The 25,199-nt window shown below is 60.7% G+C and overlaps 1 protein-coding gene across 1 annotated transcript in view; it reads right to left on the reverse strand.

The window, feature by feature from the left end:
* Positions 1-25,199, reverse strand: part of TAF4 (TATA-box binding protein associated factor 4) — a 67,266-nt gene that overhangs the window by 11,751 nt on the left and 30,316 nt on the right. Inside the window, exons 3-13 of the mRNA XM_066237077.1 lie at positions 13,969-14,135; positions 12,333-12,452; positions 10,035-10,154; positions 9,371-9,493; positions 8,781-8,870; positions 6,872-7,117; positions 4,689-4,836; positions 3,591-3,705; positions 1,570-1,739; positions 1,193-1,323; positions 217-342 (exon numbers count right to left, since the gene is read on the reverse strand). Coding sequence (XP_066093174.1) covers positions 217-342; positions 1,193-1,323; positions 1,570-1,739; positions 3,591-3,705; positions 4,689-4,836; positions 6,872-7,117; positions 8,781-8,870; positions 9,371-9,493; positions 10,035-10,154; positions 12,333-12,452; positions 13,969-14,135 — 1,556 coding nt within the window. The remainder of the gene's footprint in view (positions 1-216; positions 343-1,192; positions 1,324-1,569; positions 1,740-3,590; positions 3,706-4,688; positions 4,837-6,871; positions 7,118-8,780; positions 8,871-9,370; positions 9,494-10,034; positions 10,155-12,332; positions 12,453-13,968; positions 14,136-25,199) is intronic.

Consider the following 25,199-nt stretch of genomic DNA (forward strand, 5'->3'; position numbering starts at 1 on the left):
CAGAAAGCAATACCATTTGGGCACAGAGCTACAGGGACCCGACTGTATGGGCCAGGAGGGCGGGCGCTCCCCGAGCGTGGCTCCCCGAGCGTGGCTCCCCGAGCGTGGCTCCCCGAGCGTGGCTCCCCGAGCGTGGCTCCCGAGGCCTCGCACACCGGCCCCCCTCCAGCCCCTCAGGGCCCCCGGGAGCACCCGTGGTGCCCGGACAGCACTTGCCTTGGCTGCTCGCATTAAGATCTCTCTCTCCTGCTCGTCTTTCCTCTGCTTCTCAATTTGATCGAGCTGTTCAAAAAACTTGAGCTGTGCCCGGACATCGCTCGCCTGCTCGTATCTGTCGTCATCCTACAAGGAAGGGAGAAAATAGCATTTGTCATAAACTGGAAACCCAGCTGGACAGTCTGCGGCCATCCTGCGTGGGGCCAGTTCCCACGGCGCCCTCACAGCCGCGTCCCTGTGCACGCACACAGGAGAAGAGGCTCAGGCAGAGGTTCCACCTCATACACTTCGGTGTTTGGTCTGGGGTGGTTTTTTTTTTAAGATTTTACTTATTAACTTTACAGAGAGGAGAAGGGGAGGGGAATGAGAAGTATCCACTCAGAGTTGTTTCACTTTAGTTGTCCACTGATTGTCATATGTGCCCTGACTGGGTGAGTCCAGGGTTTTGAAATGGCAACCTCAGCATTCCAGGCCAACACTCCATCCACTGGGCCAGGCTGGTATTTGCTCTTTTTAAGTACCGTTTAAATACTTTCATAGTAACATTTTTAAAATAAAACAGCTCTGTTTCTTCTCACTGCTCCTCTGCAGGCACTGGGGCCTGGGCCCACCCTGCTCCGCAGCACCTGGGGACAGCACGCATGGCTAGAGAGCAACAGAGATGTGCTCTGACCCCAGGGTGGAGGCCAGGCCTCTGGTGCTGGTGACCCCTCCACAAAACACTGCGGGGATGTTCCAAGTCACCAGAGTGGGCCGGGACCCTCAGTCTGCAGCTTTAGCTGGGAGCCCCAAGGGGAACTCAGGCACAAGATCCCATCACATCCAAGCTGAAGGTCACCTCCACCTCTGCCCCCTCTGCCCTCCCAGCCCGGGGAGCTGAGCACCTGAGAGTACTGTGCGGCCGCAGACGCAGGATCTTCCCCAAACCTAGCTCTGCGGGAAACAGGACAAACAGGTCCGGAACACAGCTCGTTACCTTGTAAGAGAAGTTCTTCTGCTGAGCCGTCTCTGATATTTTCTCCACGAGGTTCTGCAGCCTCTGCTGTGTGGCGTGTGACACGTAGCTCACCACGTCAGGGTGCAGTTCCGTTATGCCGTGTTTCTTACCTGGGGATCAGCGACAGTTCAAGCATCTGAGGACTTCTTCCTCATACTCTGCGGCCCCCCACGGCCTTGGGGCAGCCCAGGTGGCCCGCGGCAGAGCGCCGTCACCACCAATGTGGAAAAGGTACAACATAGTCGAAACGGGTGGTGGGAGCTCCTGGCAGGGGCAGCTTGACCCTGGGCATTCAAGTCAGGGCGCCCACAAAGCCAGCACATGGGTGCGCGCCTCCTGGTGAAGCGAGAACGTACCTATTTCCAATATCCTTCTCTGCAGAGGCGCCGGGAGGAGGAAGGTCTCGTCTTTGCAGGAGCGCGTCAGCGTACCCACCAGCTCGGAGTTCGTGGCCAAGATCCTCGCGCTCTCTTCCGACAGGTTCACTCCGGCCATGGAAGCCACGTCATTGATGTCATCGTCATCCCTTAAGACAAGAAGACACGAGGACTGTAGCGAGCAAGGGCTGCAGCCGGGCACGCCCGGGGTCCTGACTCGGGCCGTGAGCGAGGGCGGAGGAGGCGGGAGGTCCCCTGCAGAAAGTACAGTGACACCTCCCCAGGCCTGCGTCCACCAGCCGCCTTGCACTGTGCCGTGTCCCCTGAACAGGAAGCCAGGGGCCTTCGACGGCGAGTCTGGTCTTTTACAGAAACATCCACTAGGGGTCAAGGCGACGTGAGTCTCTGCATATGGACAGACAGACAGACAGAGCTGTGAACAGGGCTCCCCCGCAGCCAGTGCCATGTTCAGACAGAAACACCTAATGACTCACGGCTCAAAGAGCTCCCCACTGGGATGCTTTTATAGAATCACAGAGGATTCATGACTGTAACACAGTCACAGACTCTCAGGAGTTAAAGCACAGGATGAGAAATGTCCTCCTGAACCACTGACGGTGCGCTGCGGACCTGACCCCTCACCCTGCAGTCCCCCACGGACGGGGCCTCCCCGACAGAACCAGGTGCTCTCGAAAGCAGCCCCGTTGCGATCCCGGACCACGGCCACGCTCAGACCTGCCCTCGCTGGGCCGACTGTCCCAGAGCGTCATCCACAGCAGAGGGTCCTGCTCAGTCACGTCCTGCGTTTTGCTCAGTGTCTCTCGAGCCTTCCCCAGCTAGCGTGTTCCACAGCCCTTCCTGGCCTCTCGTGCCTCCACACCCAGAAGGTCACAGGCCACTTGTCTTGCAGTTACGTCCTCGTCTTCTGTCTGACATCCCCTCGTGAAAAGATGCGAGAACGCACATTTGGCAGGAATTTCGCACAAGCCGCGCGTCCCTGTGCGCCGCCTCTGACTGGGTGTCGCTGATCCCTCACAGACGTGTCCTCGAGGGCCAGCCCCGTGGCCCTGCCCGGCTCCCCGCAGTCACGGTGCTCGGCCGCCTCGGGATCGGTCTCGAGGCCCTGGGTGAGCTGCGCGTGTGCACATGTACGCTCTGACACTGCGTGCGTCCTCTCCTCAGAAACTACCAGTTTATTCATTTCATGGGCTCGCAGCTTCCTGGCTTAGCCACGGGTATGGTCTATTCCTACAGCAGAGGAAGGCCACTCCATGACTGCTGTGAGCTCTGACCCACGCCCATCCACCCTGACCCTGCTCTCTGACCTCAGGCGCCGCGCCAGGGCAGCCCAGCCTCTGACCCCAGCCTCAGGGGTCACCTTTCCCAGGTGCCCTCGTCCCTCCAGGAAAACAGCCATCAGAGATGAGATCTGAGTGCCGGGTGCCGCTGCTCCCTCGCCCTCGGTGGGCAGAGCAAGGAGTTCCCCACCTGCCGTCCCTGCAGACCTGTCTACACAGAGCCACGAGCTGACATCGCCATGTCCCACTCCAGTCTGACAACATGGGGTGCACTCGGCTCACTGCAATCTGCCAGGGACGAGCTGAGCCTTCCACGGCCTCTGTCCACACACGGCTCTATCTGCAGGTGACTCCAGCTCCTGTCCCCAGCACCTGCCCTCCCACCACCCCAGCGCGGCCCCAAGCCAGGCTGACACGCCGGCCATGGGGAAGAAGTATCTGCAAAGAGAAGGTCCCACAAAAGCCTCCTGACGGTGATGCTTCTGCAGCTTCTTCCTAAAGAAAGCCGTCACCACAGCCCTCCCCCTGCCACGCCCGACAGGGCAGCTCCCCCTCCCACGAGGCTTAGGGCTGCTCATCGGGAGACCCCGCACACGTGCAGGCTCTGAGGTTGAGGGCAGTGCGATGTGGCACCCCACAGCAGGCCTGTGGAGCTCCCCGGCCACACAGACTTTCCTGCTGCTGCACACGGACAGTGCTTACCGGAACGAGCCTCCCCCAGGCTCCTTGAGTTTGTTTTTCTGTGCAGCAGCCGCTTGGGCCGAGACAGCAGAGAGGGTTTTGGTTCCAGGTAGCACAGCGGGCTTCACCACGGGGACTGCAAACAAGACGGGAAAACCCTGACGCAGGCGCCTGTGTGGTGCCTGTCCGCAGCCGGGACCCCAAGGAGCACCGCCCGCTGCCTGACGCACCAGGCAGGACTGTCCCCACCCAAAAGCAATGGACGCCCGGTTCTGAGTGACAGCTACAGGGTGAGAGACATGGACATAGCTCAGGCCTTTAACCGGGCAGGACTGTCCCCACCCAAGAGCAATGGGTGCCTGGTTCTAAGTGACAGCTACAGGGCGAGGGACTTGGACATAGCTCAGGCCTTTAACCAGGCAGGACTGTCCCCACCCAAAAGCAATGGGTGTCTGGTTCTAAGTGACAGCTACAGGGTGAGGGACGTGGACATAGCTCAGGCCTTTAACCGGGCAGGACTGTCCCCACCCAAAAGCAATGGGTGCCCGGTTCTGAGTGAGCTACAGGGTGAGGGACGTGGACATAGCTCAGGTCTTTAACCGGGCAGGACTGTCCCCACTCAAAAGCAATGGATGCCCGGTTCTAAGTGACAGCTACAGGGTGAGGGACGTGGACATAGCTCAGGCCTTTAACCGGGCAGGACTGTCCCCACCCAAAAGCAATGGATGCCCGGTTCTAAGTGACAGCTACAGGGCGAGGGACGTGGACATAGCTCAGGCCTTTAACCAGGCAGGACTGTCCCCACCCAAAAGCAATGGGTGTCTGGTTCTAAGTGACAGCTACAGGGTGAGGGACGTGGACATAGCTCAGGCCTTTAACCGGGCAGGATGTCCCCACCCAAAAGCAATGGGTGCCCGGTTCTAAGTGACAGCTACAGGGCGAGGGACGTGGACATAGCTCAGGCCTTTACTTCCCTGTGTCACACTGACTCCTGTAAGCAGTGAATGCCACCAGCTGTGCCTTCAATGGCTAAGACAGTCAGCGTTGCAGTGTGTGCCCCAGACAGTGAGGAACCGGGAGGCAGGACCTCGGGGAGTGGCCCTGCGGCTGCGGCCTCACCTGGCTGCAGCGGGTTCAGCTGGATCTGCTGGGGCGTGGTCAGCACAATGCGGTTGTGAGGCTGCCGGAGGGCCACCATGGGCGTCTGCGTCAGAGTCACCTGCGGGGGCCGGATCAGAGCTCCGGGCTTGGGTGGCTGCTGGATCACCTGAGGCAGAGCCACAGCCCAGTGAGCACTGACCGCAGCCAGCACCCCGTCCCAGCCCCGTCCCCAGCCCTGTCCTGCTGCTGCGGCCCAGGCCAGGGCAGCGTCACACCAGCATAGGAGCACTCCAAGGAAGATCTGCCACCTGGACACTGCATGGGACCCAGCCGAAGAGGCCACTTCTCTCTACATGTCCATGGAGGCAGTATGGCCGCCTGGGGCTACAGGGCAGGTTTTTGTTCCTCCTCCCCCCTCCTCTGAGAGGCAAACGAACTGGTGCTCATGCTGTGGGTCAGGTTTCCTATGTCCTGCCCTGAACTTGACCCTCCAAAAAAGGCCACTCCTACTGTCCCCTAGACACGGCCCGAGCCCGGGCTGGCTGTGTGCCCACTGCCCCCTTGTGCTGGGCCTGACCCTAGCCTAGACGCTGGGCACGCGTGGCCCCGTCTGCCCTCCCGTCTCCTGTCCAGCCAGCCCAGCCCCTCTGCGCCAGCCTAGGTCCCCGCCCCACACGCAGCAGCACTCCTAATCCTGGCAGAACTGTGCACCCCCCACAGGGCCAGAGGCACCGAGGCCCCTTCTGAAGCCACACAGCTGCCACCCATACGGGCTTTACCCAGACCTCTCGACCAGGGGTCTGAGTCGTTTCTGAATCTACGAAGGGAACTTGGTGGGTGTGTCACAGGACATGTGCAGGATGTATAAAGACAACAGCGTGTCAGGAGCTTCAGGTCAGGGTTGGCCACAAACCCAGGGACCAGCTTCCAGTTCTCACGTCTCCACGGGCTCAGGGAAAGAGGGAACCAGTCTGACTCGGGTCTGGCTGCTCACTGCTGAACACGTGTGCACGTGCACACACACAGAGCCGCAGGCCCCGGGCAGCCACACGCAGGAGGGACCCTGCTGGTCAACACGGCCTCCGTCTACAACCAGGGAACGCTGATGATGTCACACCACACACCAGAGGTCAACCTCCAGGAAATAATGGCTTCACACAGGCACCTCCAGCCCCGACCCTGCTCACCACCTCACCACCGCCCCGGCCAGCCTGCTTCCTCCCACGGGCCAGGCACCATCCACGCAGGTTCTGGCCAGCGCAGAGAAGAGCGCCCATGTGGAATCCATCACCCGCTGGGTTCCAATGTTGCACCGTCATAAAATACACTCCAGCCTGACCAGGTGACGGCACAGTGGATAGAGTGTCGGACTGAGACACGGAGGACCCAGGTTTGGTACCCTGAGGTTTGAGCAAAGGTCACCAGCTTGAGCCCAAGGTCACTGACTTGAGAAAGGGGTCACTGGCTCTGCTGTAGCCCCCCCCCCCAGTTCCAGGCACAGAAGAGAAAGCAATCAATGAACAACTAAGGTGCCGCAACGAAGAATTGATGCTTCTCTTCTCTCTCCCTTTCTGTCTGTCCCTATCTGTCCCTCTCTCTGTCTCTGTTGAAACATAAATTAAAAAATGGCATTTATAAAATACATTCCACAGCTACTATTAAGCGCTGGGAGCCTGTGTTGTTGCGTTTTGCAGTAACTGGTTTTAGAGGAACAAAATCTCTTTGAAATTTCTTTTTGAAAAGGCCCCCAATCTGCCGATGGGAGCAGGGCAGGCTTTCTCCAGCCACAGAGCACAGAAAACGGGATCCAAACCATCACTGAGTGAGTGGCAGCAGCCCCACGAGGCCCAGGCTCACCGCAGAGCGGGACCAACACCGTGACAGAGGCTCTTGCGGCCCCTGTGCACCCAGCACCTGGCGGGTGCTGTTCTGTGATCTGGCTGCTGCTCTTGATCAAAGGTGACACCCAGCCAAGAGTCGCTACAAACGCACTGTGCCCTTTAACCGGAATCCCCAGCGGCACAGGTGACGGCTGGGTCGGGGGGGAAAGCCATGCTGACTTCACGTGACTGAGGACTGACCTACAAAGGACGGCGCCTGGGCCACCAGCCCGGCCCTACACTGACACCCAGGCTGTCCCACAGGCTCCCCGAGCCGAGAGGCAGGCAGACGGGCAGGGGCGAGGGCTGTCGCCTGCATACCAGTGGCGTGGGCTGCCCCTGCTTGCCAACGCCAACCTGTGTGGGCTGCGTGAGGCTGATGACAGGGGGCTGGAGGGCGCTGGTCACGGCGGCCGCCGTCTTCCCGGCCGTGCGCTGGACGGAGCTGCTGAGCACCACGGCCGTGAGCGCGGTGGTGGCCTGTGGGGCGGGCGGCTGCTGCTGCTGGCTCTGCTGGATGAAGGCTGCGGAGTCAGGGGTCAGCTGTCGCAAGGCGGGCAAACTCCTCTGGGCGGAAGCAGACACGGTGTCAGTGGGCAGCAACGCAGGGTCCCCGATCCCAGACTCAGAAGCACCCCACTCGGGCAGAGTTTTTGGGCCTGATGGAGCCTGAGGCAGACACCACCGCTGCTGGAGTTGGCGCCTGACCCCTGAGCCCCGGAGCACCACAGCACCATCCTGAGCGAGCCAGAGCAGCACTTCTGAGAGGCTCTGAAGCACATCCTGGCCCCAGACTATCTAAGGGACAACCGACCCTGCTGAACCCTGGGTCCCCACGGGGTGGGTGCCCCACAGCCCTCACACACGTGGAGCACCGAGGGGTCAGCCGTGTGCTCAGAGCACAACACCCCAGAATGCCCACAGCAAGCGCTGAGGTCTCAGACTCCCGGGAAAGCTTCTGGAAGGGCACTAGACACTCTGCCCCGGGCACTTTCCTCTCAGCACATGAACGCCACCACGCGGCCCGCTCCTCCCCGGGACAGGGACACCGCGCGGCCTACTCCTCCCCGGGACAGGGACACCGTGCAGCCCACCCCTCCCCGGGACAGGGACACCGCGCGGCCTACTCCTCCCCGGGACAGGGACACCGTGCAGCCCGCCCCTCCCCAGGACAGGGACACCGCGCGGCCTACTCCTCCCCAGGACAGGGACACCGCGCAGCCCGCCCCTCCCCGGGACAGGGACACCGCGCAGCCCGCCCCTCCCCGGGACAGGGACACCGCGCGGCCCGCTCCTCCCCGGGACAGGGACACCGCGCGGCCCGCCCCTCCCCGGGACAGGGACACCGCGCGGCCTGCCCCTCCCCGGGACAGGGACACCGCGCGGCCTACTCCTCCCCGGGACAGGGACACCGCGCGGCCTACTCCTCCCCGGGACAGGGACACCGCGCGGCCTACTCCTCCCCGGGACAGGGACACCGCGCGGCCTACTCCTCCCCGGGACAGGGACACCGCGCAGCCCGCTCCTCCCCGGGACAGGGACACCGCGCGGCCCGCTCCTCCCCGGGACAGGGACACCGCGCGGCCTACTCCTCCCCGGGACAGGGACACCGCGCAGCCCGCCCCTCCCCGGGACAGGGACACCGCGCGGCCCGCTCCTCCCCGGGACAGGGACACCGCGCGGCCCGCTCCTCCCCGGGACAGGGACACCGCGCGGCCTACTCCTCCCCGGGACAGGGACACCGCGCGGCCCGCTCCTCCCTGGGGACAGGGACACCGCGCGGCCCGCTCCTCCCCGGGACAGGGACACCGCGCGGCCTACTCCTCCCCGGGACAGGGACACCGCGCAGCCTACTCCTCCCCGGGACAGGGACACCGTGCAGCCCGCTCCTCCCCAGGACAGGGACACCGCGCGGCCTACTCCTCCCCGGGACAGGGACACCGCGCGGCCTGCTCCTCCCCGGGACAGGGACACCGTGCGGCCTACTCCTCCCCGGGACAGGGACACCGCGCGGCCTACTCCTCCCCGGGACAGGGACACCGCGCGGCCTACTCCTCCCCGGGACAGGGACACCGCGCAGCCTACTCCTCCCCGGGACAGGGACACCGTGCAGCCTACTCCTCCCCGGGACAGGGACACCGCGCAGCCTACTCCTCCCCAGGACAGGGACACCGTGCGGCCCGCTCCTCCCTGGGGACAGGACGGTGATGGACGAGGGCTTCGCTGTTACCTTCAGGAAAGGCACAAGGTAAGGTTGAGGTGAAGAATTAAGTTCTCGGTAGAGCCGACTGGTGAAATCTTCTGCTTCGATTTTTCCATCCTTAAAAATAAGATTCATGTGAAATTCCTGCAAGAGGAGCAGCTCATACACATCTGCTCGTGCAGCGTTGCTGTGGCCTCCTGGTCTCTGGTCCTGTCCTCTGCCAGGTCTGGGCTGGACAGAGGCGACAGGAGAGTCGGCCACTGTGTGCCCCAGCTGACCTGGATGTTCCAGGTGTGCACTGGGCGCTCACCGGGCCCTTCCTGTGGAGCCGGCTGGAGGCCGACTAGCCCGCTGCTGGCCTCCCTCAGCAGCTGTCACTCAGCACTGCCCGCACCCACCACGTGCCAGCACCCCGCCCGGAGGCGGACCAGCCAGAAGGAGCCTCAGTCGCAGCTGCCAGCACGGGTGCAGGGCTCAGGGACCCCCTTCTTCAGAGACGCCGCCTCCACGAGGCCCTGAGCCCCAGGGAGGAAGCTCTGCACTGGAGGCTGGCGGGCTGTCCCCGCCCAGGGGTCCTGGCTGTCACACGCAGGACAGGCCGGCGGTGACGCACTCACCAGCAGGTGCTGCACCAGCTCCTTCACATTCGCCGCGGTCTCTGTGGACTGTTTACCGGATGAGGCCAGCTTGATTAACGTAGACAGAAAGTTCTTACACTTCTTTACGTTCTCCATGGTTTCCTGCATGCGAGTCGAAAAGACACCAGTGAGAAGTGTTAAAAACAGGTGTTCACCAGCGTCCCGGTTTAGCGACACATTTATGAGACGTGTATTTCTTCTCTAAACGTCTCTGGAGAAGGTGCAGTTACTCCCCGGCCTGCTGACAGGGGCATCCACCGGACGTGTGCCCAAGGACACTGGCAAGTCCGTTCCAGGAAAGTCACCAAGTCAAAACCGTGAGGTCAGAAGATGATCCTAAGACGGTCACCACAGCGCATTTACCGTAAAGGAAGCCGCCCCTATCCAAACGCACAGTAAGGGACTGAGCGTGCTCAGCAAACAACGCTGACGGGAAATACTCAGCAAAGAGGGATAAGTCGTAGCCTGTGACCCGCAGCGGAGGGAGCGCGCAGGGCAACCACCGGAGGGGTGGGAAGCAGACGCTCTTCTGTTCTGCACCCCCGACTTCACACCGTCCACGCGGACTGCCCCCGCCACTGCCCAGCCCGTCGCCGTGGGAGCCCCGCACACCGTCAGCCTGAGGGCGCAAGGCAGCACTCACCGTGGCAGCCGTTGAGGTGGTGCTGGCCCCAGGGACGGTCCGCTGAGGTGTTCCCGTCTGAAGTGCCGTCGTCGTCCCGAGGGAAGCTGTCTGGGCAGCGCCACCCAGAACAAGCTGAGGCTGCAAGAATCCAAAACACAAGGTAAACAGAGGCTACGGGCAGTGCCCCACATCCGAGAAGGGGGCTTCCTGCAGCACTGGGGCCCCGCTAGCCGTGCGTGCTGGGGACATGCACCCTGGGACCTGCGGACACGGCAGCAGGCCACACCCGCACACTGCGGTCCTCGGCACCCAAGAGGCAGGATTTTGAACTTGCAGCAAAAACTGACAGAATCAAAGCCCATCGCTGGAAAGAGCCTGGCTCTCAGGCATCGAGCAGCACAAACTACCTGCAGTATGCAAGCCAGACCCCGTCCTCAGAAAGGGCAAAACTAAACAGACAAACTAGAGCCAAAGGCCACCGTCCGGCCTGCACAGCGCCCGGTGACGAGGCAAGGTCCTCACGGTCAGCCCTCCGCGGGCGGGGGCGGTGTGGGTGGGTGGCCCTGGCCCCTCGCAGCCAGACCGGCCTTTCCCTGCTCTGCCAGTGTCACCGAGAGGCAGCACGGAAGAGCTCTGTGCAGCAGGAGGAAGGGTGGGAGGCAGTCAAGAGGGCTACTTGCTGGGCCAGTGGACGGCCAGACGCACCGCCGTGGCCAGGCCCCTGAGGGTGGTCTGCAGCACACCCACAACGCAGTTCCTGGTGTTCTGAACTGGTCCTCCGCACCGCCGTGGCCAGGCCCCTGAGGGTGGTCTGCAGCACACCCACAACGCAGTTCCTGGTGTTCTGAACTGGTCCTCCGCACCGCCGTGGCCAGGCCCCTGAGGGTGGTCTGCAGCACACCCACAACGCAGTTCCTGGTGTTCTGAACTGGTCCTCCGCACCGCCGTGGCCAGGCCCCTGAGGGTGGTCTGCAGCACACCCACAACGCAGTTCCTGGTGTTCTGAACTGGTCCTCCGGTTTACAGTCCAGCCTCCAGTGTTTTCAACGCTCCCTTCTTACGACGTCTGAAAGCAGAGGCAGGGCCGCCCTCACGTGCCTCGGGCGGTGGCCCTGGTGCTCGGCATCTGGTGTCCAAGCGAGGAGAAGCGGCCACCCTGCAGGGTGGACCCGACAGGCTCGCGGGTACGCGGTGGCCCAGGCTCGGACACTAGCTTCAGGGGAAGCCTGGGGCTCAGGTGCCGACGGGCTTCTTCACAGTTCGTCTTCTTGCACATGAATATGGAGCATGCTTCGTTCGTTCGTCACCCTTGTTACCGGCAAACACCAAACTCACACTCGGAGAAGATGCAAAGAGCACTCCTCGCGGCCATCTCCGGGCAGCGGGGGGCAGCGGAGAGCCAGCAGAGTGCGCCTCACCCAGAGTTTCCTTCAGAGACCTGTCCCCACGCCTGCTCCTGCTGCTGACCACTTCCCGTCGCCGTGGAGACCCACGGCCCCTGCCCTGCAGCGGGGCAGGGCAGACTGTGCTTCACTGGCCCCTAGAAACGCCACTCATGGCAGCCAGGATGCGGAGCAGACTGCACGTGAGGCTGACGCCCGCGTCCCGGAAGCTTCTGGCACCTGGGTGCACCTTCCCGAGTGTGCACAGCCCTGACTCCACGGCGACCCCAAGGAGAAGGACGCCGGGCGGGACACAGAGGGACAGAGCCTGGGGCTGGGCCCCTGCAGACCCCCTTCCCAGCACGCCCCAGCCCCTGGGCCCTCAGATCGGAGACGCGACGATGCACAGCCCTGGTCCACGCAGACGCCCGGTGAAACCTGCACTTGCTTCGCGCGCTCGCCCATCCTGCACCTCAGCTCGAGCCCCGGCCTCTGCTGCCCCGCCCGGCTCTCCTCCACTGTGACGAGGGCGCCGGACTGGCCGGACGCGGCCTCTCCTGGGCCGGGCGGCTGGAGGCTGAGCACAGCAGCCCGCTGCTGTGAGAGTCACGCGCACAGGAGCCCGGGGATGTGGCAGCAGCGTGACCACAGCCGTGCGTTCATGGGCACCGGGCTCACGCCAGCTCTGCACCAGGCCTCCCACCTCAGAGCTGCCTCGAAAGGCAACACTTCAATCATCCTTCTGGGACACTGGGAAGCGTGAACAGTGCTGCTGGTGCTCCCGTCTGTGTGGCTCAAGGAGCAGGACACTGCCCCGGCCTGTGTGGCTCGTCAGAGGAAAACCCCTGTCCAAGGGGACGCCCTCCTCCCAGGACGCTGCTCCGCAGCCCACACCCGTGCGGGCGCCCAGCCCGTGACCAGGACCCCGCCTCACCTGCACCCCGGGCGAACGCTGCAGCGCAGCAGTGGGCTGAACCGTCGTCTGGGCCTGAGACACCTGCTTGATTATGGTCGTTGGGGTCACCTGCCGGGCAATAATAGGGGTCCCAGGTGCCTGGAAAACAAGCAACACTCATCTGAAAGGAGCCACAGTGTGAGTGACTTCCCCACCCCTGAGCACCCACACTGACCCCGAACAGAGGGCCGGACTGAGTGTCCACAGACAACTGCATCACTTCCCCACCAGCCACCCAACTCAGTGCCACCAAAGTGAGCGTGCAGGCTCTCAACATCCGCAGTCTATGATGACAATGCCACAGACTTCCTTATCAAACCTACTGGCATGGTCCTTAAAGAACCCATGTGTCTGGGAACTGGGTCCCCTGAGGACTTCCTGTGACCTTGTTCACAAGCACTGAAAGTAACAAAGGCAGTAAGAGCACCTGTCCCTGTTTCTGAGGACTGGCCACAGGGCTGTGGAACAGGGAAGAAAGGAGACAGTGGTCCAGGTGGCCCACAGACACCTTAGCCCCGACGGGAAGACAGCTCTAGTCCTGAGCAAGGTGACAGTGACACTGATTTGAAAGGAGAATGGCAGCAAATGCTGACGGTCAGACGAAGACACGCACAGCCAACAGCTGTGAGCCGAGGACCCTCCCGTCTGCTCACACTGAACCGAACAGTCTGGGACACGGAGCTGGTTGACCTTCAGGAACGGGCACTGAGTCTACCAGCTACAGGGCCCCCCACAGGGCAGGGCATCGCCACAGGGAGCAGCTGAAACCACGGAGATGGGAGCGTTCAAGCCCCCCAGTCTCTGCTCCGGTCACTCGCCAGCCCCCCAGTCTCTGCTCCGGTCACTCGCCAGCCCCCCAGTCTCTGCTCCGGTCACTCGCCAGCCCCCCATTCTCTGCTCCGGTCACTCGCCAGCCCCCCAGTCTCTGCTCCGGTCACTCGCCAGCCCCCCAGTCTCTGCTCCGGTCACTCGCCAGCCCCCCAGTCTCTGCTCCGGTCACTCGCCAGCCCCCCAGTCTCTGCTCCGGTCACTCGCCAACCCCCCAGTCTCTGCTCCGGTCACTCGCCAGCCCCCCAGTCTCTGCTCCGGTCACTCGCCAGCCCCCCAGTCTCTGCTCCGGTCACTCGCCAGCCCCCCAGCTGGGCCCAGGGAATGACGCAGCACAGGCAGACACCACGGACAGTGGCCCTGGCCCGGGCCCGGACCCTGGGGACAAGCCGCACAGCTTCAGCATCAGATTCTGTCCTCCCCGCACAGGCCCCGGTGCTTGTGTGTGTGTGGGGGGGGGGGTGAGGACACAGCCTGTCCAGCTCTGTCTGCCCCCAATGAGCAGTGAACACTCAGTGTCCGCGCTATCCACTCCTCTCAGCACGTCGGGTCTTAGCTCGGTCCCTGAGCTGCCCTGTGGCGTGAGCACTGGCTCCCTGTGCAGAAGAGGAGACTGAGGCACAGGATGGTGTGGTCACAGAGAGAAGGGTGGGGCTGGGCCAAGGGCCACTGCACATGGGCTCAGAGATGGCCCACCCAAGCAGGGCCGCCCTGGACGCCGGCATCGCCCACCCTACGATGGGGCAGGACGCCCACCAGACAGCCCTGGGCAGGCGCACGCACTCACCTGGACAGTGGAGATCTGGACAGGTGGGGCACTTGTGGGGGTTGCAGGGCGGGGCGCCATGGCGGTCTGAGGCTGGGCCTGGGCGTGGGCCTGGGCCTGCATCTGGGCCAGGGCCTGCTGAGGGATCATTAACAGCTGCCCATTCTCACTGCGCACGAGGACCATACCTAGGGATCAAGGACACCTGCATCAGAGCCCCAGAGCCATGGCTCTGCGGACAGACGGGGCCGCAGTGCCTGACACACCTGCTGCGGACGGTGGCCGGGATAGGGCCCCACACGGGTTCTGTCCCACGGGACTCCAGGGGCAGCCAGCCTCCCCACTGGGGGCACCACACGGGTTCTGTCCCACGGGACTCCAGGGGCAGCCAGCCTCCCCACTGGGGGCACCACACGGGTTCTGTCCCACGGGACTCCAGGGGCAGCCAGCCTCCCCACTGGGGGCACCACACGGGTCTGTCCCACGGGATTCCAGGGGCAGCCAGCCTCCCCGCTGGGGGCACCACACGGGTTCTGTCCCACGGGACTCCAGGGGCAGCCAGCCTCCCCACTGGGGGCACCACACGGGTCTGTCCCACGGGATTCCAGGGGCAGCCAGCCTCCCCGCTGGGGGCACCGCACGGGTTCTGTCCCACGGGATTCCAGGGGCAGCCAGCCTCCCCACTGGGGGCACCACACGGGTTCTGTCCCACGGGATTCCAGGGGCAGCCAGCCTCCCCGCTGGGGGCACCACACGGGTCTGTCCCACGGGATTCCAGGGGCAGCCAGCCTCCCCGCTGGGGGCACCACACGGGTTCTGTCCCACGGGATTCCAGGGGCAGCCAGCCTCCCCACTGGGGGCACCACACGGGTTCTGTCCCACGGGATTCCAGGGGCAGTCAGCCTCCCCGCTGCAGGACACTCCGCCTGCCGCGCTGCGGCCCGCAGCCACCCTGCTGGCCCACAGGACACGCACCCACTCCAGAGGAGGAAGAGAGGCCCAGGGCCACCAGAGGTCTGGCAGAGTCCCCACGGGCACACACGCTCCGCCACACAGCTGGCCCAGGGCTCACAAAGCAGCAGGTACAGGAAAGAGTTCCCAGGTCCAGCTGGAGCCTCAGAGCCAGCTCTGCCCGAGACCTGCAGCCACACCCTGAGCTCTCCAGCCACTGTCCTGGGAAACCCCAGACCTGCCTCCAGCAGCTGCCCCTCTGGGTGTGGGAGGGCAGAGCCCAGGTGGACGGGGAGCCTCCGCAGCACCCACAGACAAGGAGAAGCACCCACACTCACGGGCCTGAGTTACATCACACAAACGCTAATCCAGTCACACACGCTTGGCATCAATTTTACCTCCAAAACCTAGCGTGCGAGCACAGCACAGCTGCAGTGCCCACGGGAGCACAGGGTCTCGCTCCGCCTTAATTCCCGTGGGAGTCCGTGGCTGAGCTGCAGGCGGGGTCCACACTCCCCTCCGGTGAGACCTCCCGGCCCAGCAGGGGGCGTCACACTCCCACACCGGCCAAGCCTCTGTGCTCCCCTCGGGCACAGCTGAAAATGCTGCCCTCAGGAAAGAAAAGCCACCGCCACCCCATCCCGAGAGCCAGACAGGAGTCTGGGAAGACCTGTGCTGCTCCGGCCCTGCCTCTTCTGCACCCAGCACCACACAGAGAAACAGCCTCCCCAGCTCACACCTACAATTCTCGATCCAAAAGAATCCCATTTATGCCCATTAACATCCCTTTTAAAATAAACCACGCGTAAATTACAAAATTTCCGCAAACCAGAAACGAGGCTGCTGAAATCCCCACACCAGGAGCGTGTGGGGCAGGCAAGGAGGCAGCTGGAGATGGCGTGCAGTCACCAGCACTGCTGTGGACACTGGGGGACAGCAGTCACCAGCGCTGCTGTGGACACTGGGGGACGGCAGTCACCAGCGCTGCTGTGGACACTGGGGTACGGCACAGCCCCGATAGCCGTGCAGTCACCAACGCTGCTGTGGACACAGGGGGACGGCACAGCCCCCACCCCGGCCCATGCTGCGCTGGAGACCACCGAAGAGCAAGCCTGGTCGCAGCCCACGCCGCCCGCTCCAGCCGCATCCATTCATGGCTCTCCCTCGTCCGTCCACGCGGGACCCCTGCTCCTTCCTAGTCAGAACTCTGGATGCCAAGAGCCACGCCAGCAGGACAAGGGCCGAATGAGGCTGCAGTACCTCCACTTCCCACCTCCACGTCACCCGGCGAACAGGGCACCCCACTGTATACACACTAACTACCAGATGCTGTGCTGCCTAAAAGCTACACCCACAGAAAGCTAAGTATTCGTGGGGCTGCAGAGCGGTTAGGATACTACTGAAGCAAAAGAGCACAGATGCTGTTCACAACTCGCCTGCGGTCAGACCAGAAGTTGGGGAAATCACAGGTCCCGCCAGAGTGACCACGTGACTTAGCCTCTCAGGCATCAGAAGTATCCCTGAGCCCCGAGCGGGTACACAAGTGAGCAGGAGAGATGACGGCTCCAGCCCCAACGCAAAGGCAAACGCGGCCGACACACACACGCGCGCACATGCACACATACGGAAAGGAAGTTTGTCTGCACAGGGGTGGGCAGGCTGGAGCTGCACTGGGGATGTGCTTTCCTCTGCCCTCCCTGGTTACAATGTATCACAATCAGGACAAGAGTCAGACACACATGGTGGCCCAGGGAGCACAGAACACCAACAGCAGCATCAGACGCCTTGCTTTGATGACAGTATCAGAGTTCTGGATCTTGTAAACTGGTTATAATCACTCATTTCGAAAAGACACATAACTATACAGTATCTATTCATGCAAAAGCAAAGAGACGCAACTTTGTCTCAAAATGTGTCTGAAGAATTTTGGATAAATGTTGTGAAGAGTAACTTGCACTTGTAGGCAGCGCCCCCTCCTGGGAACGTTTGTCCCTCCTAACTCCATTAGGGAAGGGACTCTACAGGCGTGTGCCACTGCCCCTCACAGGCCACCAAGGCCGGCGGACATGTGCCTCCCACACCACACACCCTCTGTTGGCTTCATCTCAGCAGTGACCAGGGAAGGCTGCACCACAGGCCTTTAAACCAGGGTAGGAAAAGGTCGCACCTGACAGACCCTTCAGGGTCACCTTCCCACCAACATGGTCGACTCCCAAAGGCAAGTAACGAATGCCCAGAGCCACGCCCCAGGGCTTTGCCTCCCACTCCGCCTGGGGGCAGCCTCCCGATGCCCCAGGCACTGGGCGCCCTCAGCCCACAGGCCACTGTCCCCGCCCCCCTCCTCTGCCCTCGGGCCACCTGGAACCAGAGCCAGCCAGCCCACACAGGGGTCCCTGTGACGCCCCTGAGCGAGCGGACAGGACATAGCTGAGTTTCCTCTCAGTTCACGACAGAAAGCTTGGGCCACGAGGAGAATGGAGCCTCCTGGGCCACGAGGAGAACGAGCCTCCTGGGCCACGAGGAGAACGAGCCTCCTGGAAGTCCAGGCGTCGGGTCCCGGGGCTGCCTAGGTCCCTGTCTCCACTCTGCCCCACACGCGTGTGCACCGTGGAAGCCCAGGTGTCGGGTCCCAGGGCTGCCCAGGTCCCTGTCTCCACTCTGTCCCACACGCGTGTGCACCGTGGAAGCCCAGGCGTCGGGTCCCGGGGCTGCCCAGGTCCCTGTCTCCACTCTGTCCCACACGCGTGTGCACCGTGGAAGCCCAGGCGTCGGGTCCCGGGGCTGCCCAGGTCCCTGTCTCCACTCTGTCCCACACGCGTGTGCACCGTGGAAGCCCAGGCGTCGGGTCCCGGGGCTGCCCAGGTCCCTGTCTCCACTCTGCCCCACACGCGTGTGCACCGTGGAAGCCCAGGCGTCGGGTCCCGGGGCTGCCCAGGTCCCTGTCTCCACTCTGCCCCACACGCGTGTGCACCGTGGAAGCCCAGGCGTCGGGTCCCGGGGCTGCCCAGGTCCCTGTCTCCACTCTGCCCCACACGCGTGTGCACCGTGGAAGCCCAGGCGTCGGGTCCCGGGGCTGCCCAGGTCCCTGTCTCCACTCTGCCCCACACGCGTGTGCACCGTGGAAGCCCAGGCGTCGGGTCCCGGGGCTGCCCAGGTCCCTGTCTCCACTCTGTCCCACACGCGTGTGCACCGTGGAAGCCCAGGCGTCGGGTCCCGGGGCTGCCCAGGTCCCTGTCTCCACTCTGCCCCACACGCGTGTGCACCGTGGAAGCCCGGGTGTCGGGTCCCGGGGCTGCCCAGGTCCCTGTCTCCACTCTGCCCCACACGCGTGTGCACCGTGGAAGCCCGGGTGTCGGGTCCCGGGGCTGCCCAGGTCCCTGTCTCCACTCTGCCCCACACGCGTGTGCACCGTGGAAGCCCAGGCGTTGGGTCCCGGGGCTGCCCAGGTCCCTGTCTCCACTCTGCCCCACACACGTGTGCACCGTGGAAGCCCAGGCGTTGGGTCCCGGGGCTGCCCAGGTCCCTGTCTCCACTCTGCCCCACACGCGTGTGCACCACGTGCATGCTGCAGGCTGTAAGGACTGAGGTCGTTTTGTTTGTGTTCAGTTTTGTATTTTCCTCTTTAAACTTCTTATATCACAAGCATTTTCATGTCATTCAACATTCTTCAAAGACAACTTTTGATGCCCTGGCCAGGCAGCTCCGGTGGTTAGAGCATCATCCCGATGACACATTGAGGTTGCAGGTTTGATTCCCAGAGAGGGCACATACAAGACTCAACCAACGAATGAATGAGTGTATGAATGAGTGGAACAAGCCAGTGTTTCCCTCCCTCTCTCTCTAAAAAGCAATAAAAAATTTTTAAAAAACGTTTTTTGATGGCTACACAATATTTCACCGAAAATGTATTTGTAATTCCTTTACTGGTGGGATTTGGGCTGTCTCTAGTTTCCACCATCAGGAAAGCTCAGGTCTGAAGTGTGCTGTGCAGCACGAGCTCTCCGCCCGCAGTCAGCACGGCCACGCTGCCAGCGGACAGAGCCGGCCCTGACAGCTGCCCGCTCGTGTGGGAGGCTGGCCCAGCCGCGGCCTACGCGGACGCAGAGCCAGCAGCAGCCCTCGGAGAGGCCACGGCCCCAGGCCTTGAGGACTGAGTGCATCCTCCCCTCCCTGATACACCGAGTGCAGGGTGGACTCAGGAGCTTGTCGGTCTCTGCCCCCTCACACCAGCCTCCTGCGTGCGTCCAGAAGGAAGATGTGCTCAGGCACTTCCACACTCGCCTGGGGCCCTCCACCGAAGAGTCCTGCTGGGTATGCACTTCAGCACAGCTGGCCCCCCACAGCCCCACACACGCTGTTCTCACACACGGCTCAGGGGCTCCTCCCACCCTGGGAGAGCACATCACCCGCAAAAATGGCTCAGGCCATAATGGCAGGAGCAGGGACCAGACCCCAGCCATCCACTCACCCCCCACAAGGGTCCCGAGTACTGTCAGACAGCAGAGAACCTGAAAAGACCATGGTACAAAGGCAATCACACATGTGCACAATTACACGTGTGCAAAAGGAAGCTGTCCTCGAACCTTGACCCTGACACTGAAGACGCCGGAAGAGGGGCCAGGGCAGAGACCACCAGGCCCCGTGGAAAACGCGGAGGAGAATCCACCCTGGCCACCCCGGAGCGCCCTGCCTGCACGTGTCAGCGTGCACTACTACACAAGTGTGTGTGTGTGACTGTGTGACGGTACGCGTAAGTGGGTGAGTGTGTGTGTCAGCTGCTGCTGGAAGCAGAGCTGCTCTGAACGGAGCCCCAAAGCTCCCGGCACCCCAGATGCCCCCCCACCGCACACAGAGGCACAGGCTGCCACCCGCACACACCAACCCCGTGCCAGCTGCAGACCAAACAGCTCTGACAAAGTGGTCACAACAGGTGACTTGGGAGAGGGCAGAGCTGTCCACGGGATGTCTTTCTACAAAGTTGAAATTTTGTCAAAATAAAAACCGGAGTCGGGGCACACTTTGCTCTCGAGAGACGCAGAGTCGAGGGGTATGAATGACCTCGGTTAGTGGGGTGGGGGGCGGAGAGGCACAGGCATGTGAACAGGTGCCGTGCCAGCTCCCTGCCTTACACTGGAGCTTGGGGATGAGCCCGTGGCGATGGGACCCCTGCTATCAACGTACCCCAGGGCCTCGCGCCCACAGACCCACACGTTCTTGGGCATTCAGTCCTGGCCACCAGGGTCTACCAGGCGTCCCCAAACTACGGCCGCGGGCCGCAATGCGGCCCCCTGAGGCCATTTATCCAGCCCCCACTGCACTTCTGGAAGGGGCACCTCTTTCATTGGTGGTCAGTGAGAGGACCACTGTATTTGGCAGCCCTCCAATGGTCTGAGGGACAGTGAACTGGCCCCCTGTGTAAAAAGTTTGGAGACCCCTGGTCTAGACAGTGGGAAGGACACAGCACTGCGGGTCGCGTGAATATGCCGTGGGCGTGTGCAGCTGGCCAGGCAGAGGGCAAGACAAGACACCCGGGAGGTGACAGGGCGCACGGACACCAAGCAGGCAGTGAGCAGGGTTACGGCGAGGACCCTCAGCGAACACGCCCACACCCCCAAGAGCTAGAGGACAGTGGCCTGTGTGCCCCTCAGTGCAGATGCAGTCAAGGGCCCTGACGCCCCAGGTGGTACGTCACCAGAAAAGGGCACACGTGGCCTCCTCACACAGAAGTCTAAGACGAACTCAGACGTGCCTTAGGTGTAAGGAGACCCATAATAACTTAACCCCAAAGTTAACATGACTCTCCCGTCCTACGATAACACTGGTGATAAACTCTCCCCTCCCGGCAGGGGGCATGACAACCTTTCATTACAATCGCCCTCCGGTGGCCCTGGCTCCGTGGGCGTGGGCTGGAGAGCCTCCCCTGGGGCACACACCCCAGTACTGCCCCGGGAGGCCTGGGCAGGCCGTCTTCACAGACAGTGCCCAAGTCAGTCACCAGCACACCTCTTTTATCTGATGTTCAGAGGAGAGAAAATTATTTAAAACCACACCCCTCAGGCCAGCGACAAACACAACCAACCAGGGTAAGTGAGGCCAACAGCCAAGTTAAACAAAACAAGAGGCTCTCGTCAGCCTGGCCGGAGTGCCCATGAGGGTCGTCTGTGCTGCCCGGGCTGTCGAATGCCAGAGATCAGGAGAGAGATCACAAATTGCTGATTACAGCACAACACAACAAACAAGAAATGCACCCTCCCCCCCCCTTCCTTTGACCTTCAGTTGGGGGCCCCGCCCCCCACACACCCCAGGGAAGGAGTCAAAGGTGAGGACAGCTTGAGAGTCAGGACGGACACCCCTTCTTCGTCTCCTAATTCACAGACGACACTCGGTCTTGATGAGACCAGGGGGCCACAGCGGTTCAGAGCAGCACATCCCGGGTCCCGCCTGGATGCTGTGTTTATGAGCCTCACTAACGTGCACACAGACGCGCACACACAGGCCCCACCAGAGAACGGAAGCGAGGGTGGGAGGAGGGCTTTGCTGACATCACACCCTTCTGTACAGGCCAACATTCTCGATGGGCAGGTCTAGAGCTCAGTTTCTGAAAACTCACCCATCGGACTACGAGGAAACCGCATGAGCACCAGCACAGGAAGAACGGCATGTGACAAGATCACAGGTCCCCCATGACAGAAATCACCACCAACCCGCAAGAGAAGGGCACCCCTGGACCTCGCTAACAAAGGGCATCTCTGGCCAGACAGCCCAGAGCCACCATCCGACAGGGACAGAAAGACCTGGCGGCCCCCAGGTGGGGCAGGAGGCCCGCGTACCTCCCCACGGCTCCCACTCCACGTGCCGGCGCGCCGGCTGGCGCAGTGCGGGCGGCAGGCACAGGCGGGGTATGAAGGTTGGGAGTGGTGAGGTGTGGTGGTGGAGACGCCACCCTCGTCTTCACAGAAAACCCTGCCGCCCTCAGAACAGCTACAGTAACTACTGGGTGGGTTAAGCAAGGCCGCAACATCCAAGGTCAACACCTAAAGAGCTACTGTGTTTCGAATGTTAACAAATAACAAAATTGCAATGTTTAAAAACACCTTAATGCCTGACCTGTGGTGGCGCAGTGGATAAAGGGTAAACCTGTAATGCTGAGGTCACCAGTTCAAAACCCTGGGCTTGCCTGGTCAGAGCACATATGGGAACTGATGCTTCCTGCTCCTCCCCGCCTCTCTGAAATGAATCGTCTTTAAAATATTTCTTTTTAAAGTGCTGGTGATTTCCACACAGAATGACCCTTGCCATCCTAATTGCTTTATGGCAGTGCTGGTCAACCTATTCCCTACCACCCCCTAGCGCTGGTCAACCTGCTCCCTACCGCCCCCTAGCGCTGGTCAGCCTGCTCCCTACCGCCCCCTAGCGCTGGTCAGCCTGCTCCCTACCGCCCCCTAGCGGCGGTCAGCCTGCTCCCTACCGCCCCCTAGCGGCGGTCAGCCTGCTCCCTACCGCCCCCTAGCGCTGGTCAGCCTGCTCCCTACCGCCCCCTAGCGCTGGTCAACCTGCTCCCTACCGCCCCCTAGCGGCGGTCAGCCTGGTCCCTACCGCCCCCTAGTGGCGGTCAGCCTGGTCCCTCCCGCCCCCTAGTGGCGGTCAACCTGCTCCCTACCGCCCTCTAGTGGTGGTCAACCTGCTCCCTACCGCCCCCTAGCGCTGGTCAACCTGCTCCCTACAGCCCCCTAGTGCTGGTCAACCTGCTCCCTACCGCCCTCTAGTGGTGGTCAACCTGCTCCCTACCGCCCCCTAGCGCTGGTCAACCTGCTCCCTACCGCCCCCTAGCGCTGGTCAACCTGCTCCCTACAGCCCCCTAGTGGCGGTCAACCTGCTCCCTACCGCCCTCTAGTGGTGGTCAACTGCTCCCTACCGCCCCCTACTGGGCACTCCAGCTTTCATGGTGGGCAGTAGCAGAGCAACCAAAGTATAAATAAAAAGATAGATTTAACTATAGAAAGTTGTTTTTAAAAGATTTATTCTGCCAAACTTAGTGAAAATCCGACATAAAGTACTTGGTAAGTAATTATTAATTTTTTTAAAGATTTTATTTATTCATTATAGAGAGGGGAGAGAGAGAGAGAAGGGGGGAGGAGCAGGAAGCATCAACTCCCATATGTGCTTTGACCAGGCAAGTCCAGGGTTTTGAACCGGCAACCTCAGCATTCCAGGTTGACGCTTTATCCATTGCGCCACCACAGATAATTATTATTATATGCTTTAACTTGCTGTAACTCTGCTTTATAAATTTTATAAAGTTACTTCCCTACTTTATAAATCACCATCACTGTGGAACCGGTGGACGGTTAAAAAATTTTACTACTAACAGAGATACAAAAGTGGGCGGTGGGTATAAAATGGTTGACTACCCCTGCTTTATGGTTACAAATATACTTTTAAAAAAATAAATAAAAATAGAAATATTTATGTAACAAAAATATGACTGTTTTCACATAACAAGTTAGAGACAAACACTGAAAACTATAAAACAATACTGCAAGAACTCTGAGAGACTTAAATCAATGGAGAAGTGTACCATGTTCATGGAACAAAAAATTCAATATTGTTTGTTTGCTTGCCTTTTTCTTTTAATTACATGAGAGAAGGGGAGGCAGAGACAGACTCCCACACGTGCCCCAACTGGGACCTACTCAAGCCTCCTACAAAGTGATGCTCTGCCAGTCTAGGGCCAACTGCTCCATTGCTCAGCAACTGAACTATTTTAGCGCCTGAGGCGAGGCCATGGAGCCATCCTCAGCACCCAGGGCCAACTTGCTCAAACCATTCAAGCCATGGCTGTGGAAGGGAACGAGAGAGAGAGAAAGAGAAGGGGAGGGATAGAGAAGCAGATGGTCACTTCTCCTCTGTGCCCTGACCAGGAATCAAACCTGGGACATCCACACGCTGGGCTGACGCTCTACCACTGAGCCAACTGGCCAGAACCTCAATATTGTTAAGATGTCAGTATCATAAATCTGACTTACAGATTCAACATGATCCCAGGCAAGAAAGATAACAAAAGACTTTTTTGTAGAAATTGACGCGATGATTCTATAACTTATATAGAAATACAAGGACCCAACTAGCCCCAAACACTTCTGAAAAAGAAGAGTGGAGAAAGGGTCCAGTCTAATTCCAGGCCTTCTGGTGAACTACACTGATCAAGGACTGTTCTGCCCCCCTGGGGACAGGACATAGTCCACACACACACACACACACACACACAAACACACAGTACACACACACAGGGTACACTGATTGTCAATGAACATGGCAGAAGTCAACAGAGACAGGAAGATCTTTTCAACAAACAGAGCTAGAACAACTGGATATTCTATAGGGAATAAAAATAAATCTCAACTCTGTACCTTACAACTATTCCAAAATTAACTCAAACTGAATTGAGTGTGTGCTAAAACCATAAAAATTCTAGAAGAAAAGGGGGGGGGGGGGCTTTGCCTGGGGTTAGGCAAAATTTTCTTTGACGAGACACAGCATGAACCCTGAAGCAAGAAAGTTAACAACACTCTCTGAAATGCACTGTGGGGTGAAGGAAAGGCCACAGGCCAAGAGAAAATATTTATAAAACACCCGTATCTGATAAAGGACTTGTAGCTAGAATACATTTTTAAAACTCTTACCAAATCAATAACAAGAAAACAAACAGCCCAATTAAAAACAGAGGCAGAAGATTTGAATAGACTATTTCACAAAAGATATGCAAATGCAAGTAAGCACATGAAAAGATACTCATCAGTCAGTCACTGGAGTAACGCAAATTAAGACCTCAATGGGCTAGCTAGCAATACACCCACGAAATGGCTAAAACTCAAGACTGACCACCATGACCACAGGCGAGGGTCTGGAGCAGCTATCGCCCACGCTGGTGGGAAGAGCCCAGCGACTCTGCACGGTCGACAGATTACACAGGGAAATATTCACTTCCCATTTAGGACAATCCCACGCCTGGGTGGCTACCCAAAAGCAGTCAAAACTGATGTCCCCACAAGAGGCATGGGGACATTTCTCAGAAGCGTTCCACACTCGTCAGAGCTGGAGAGATGCAGCTGGTCACTGGATGGATCAGGGCAGGCCACCGCAGCAGAAACTCCACTCCCTGCTGAGGGCAGAACTCGGACACCCGCAACCCTGCTCGGTGCAAGAAGCCAGACACTCGGGACAGTTCCACTTGCACAGAACCCCAGAGGGGGCACAGCCCCGTGGGGGCAGCCAGCAGGTGCGGGTGAGGATGAGGGAGG

Source organism: Saccopteryx bilineata, chromosome 6 (assembly GCF_036850765.1).
Source record: "Saccopteryx bilineata isolate mSacBil1 chromosome 6, mSacBil1_pri_phased_curated, whole genome shotgun sequence".
Classification (NCBI taxonomy): domain Eukaryota; kingdom Metazoa; phylum Chordata; class Mammalia; order Chiroptera; family Emballonuridae; genus Saccopteryx; species Saccopteryx bilineata.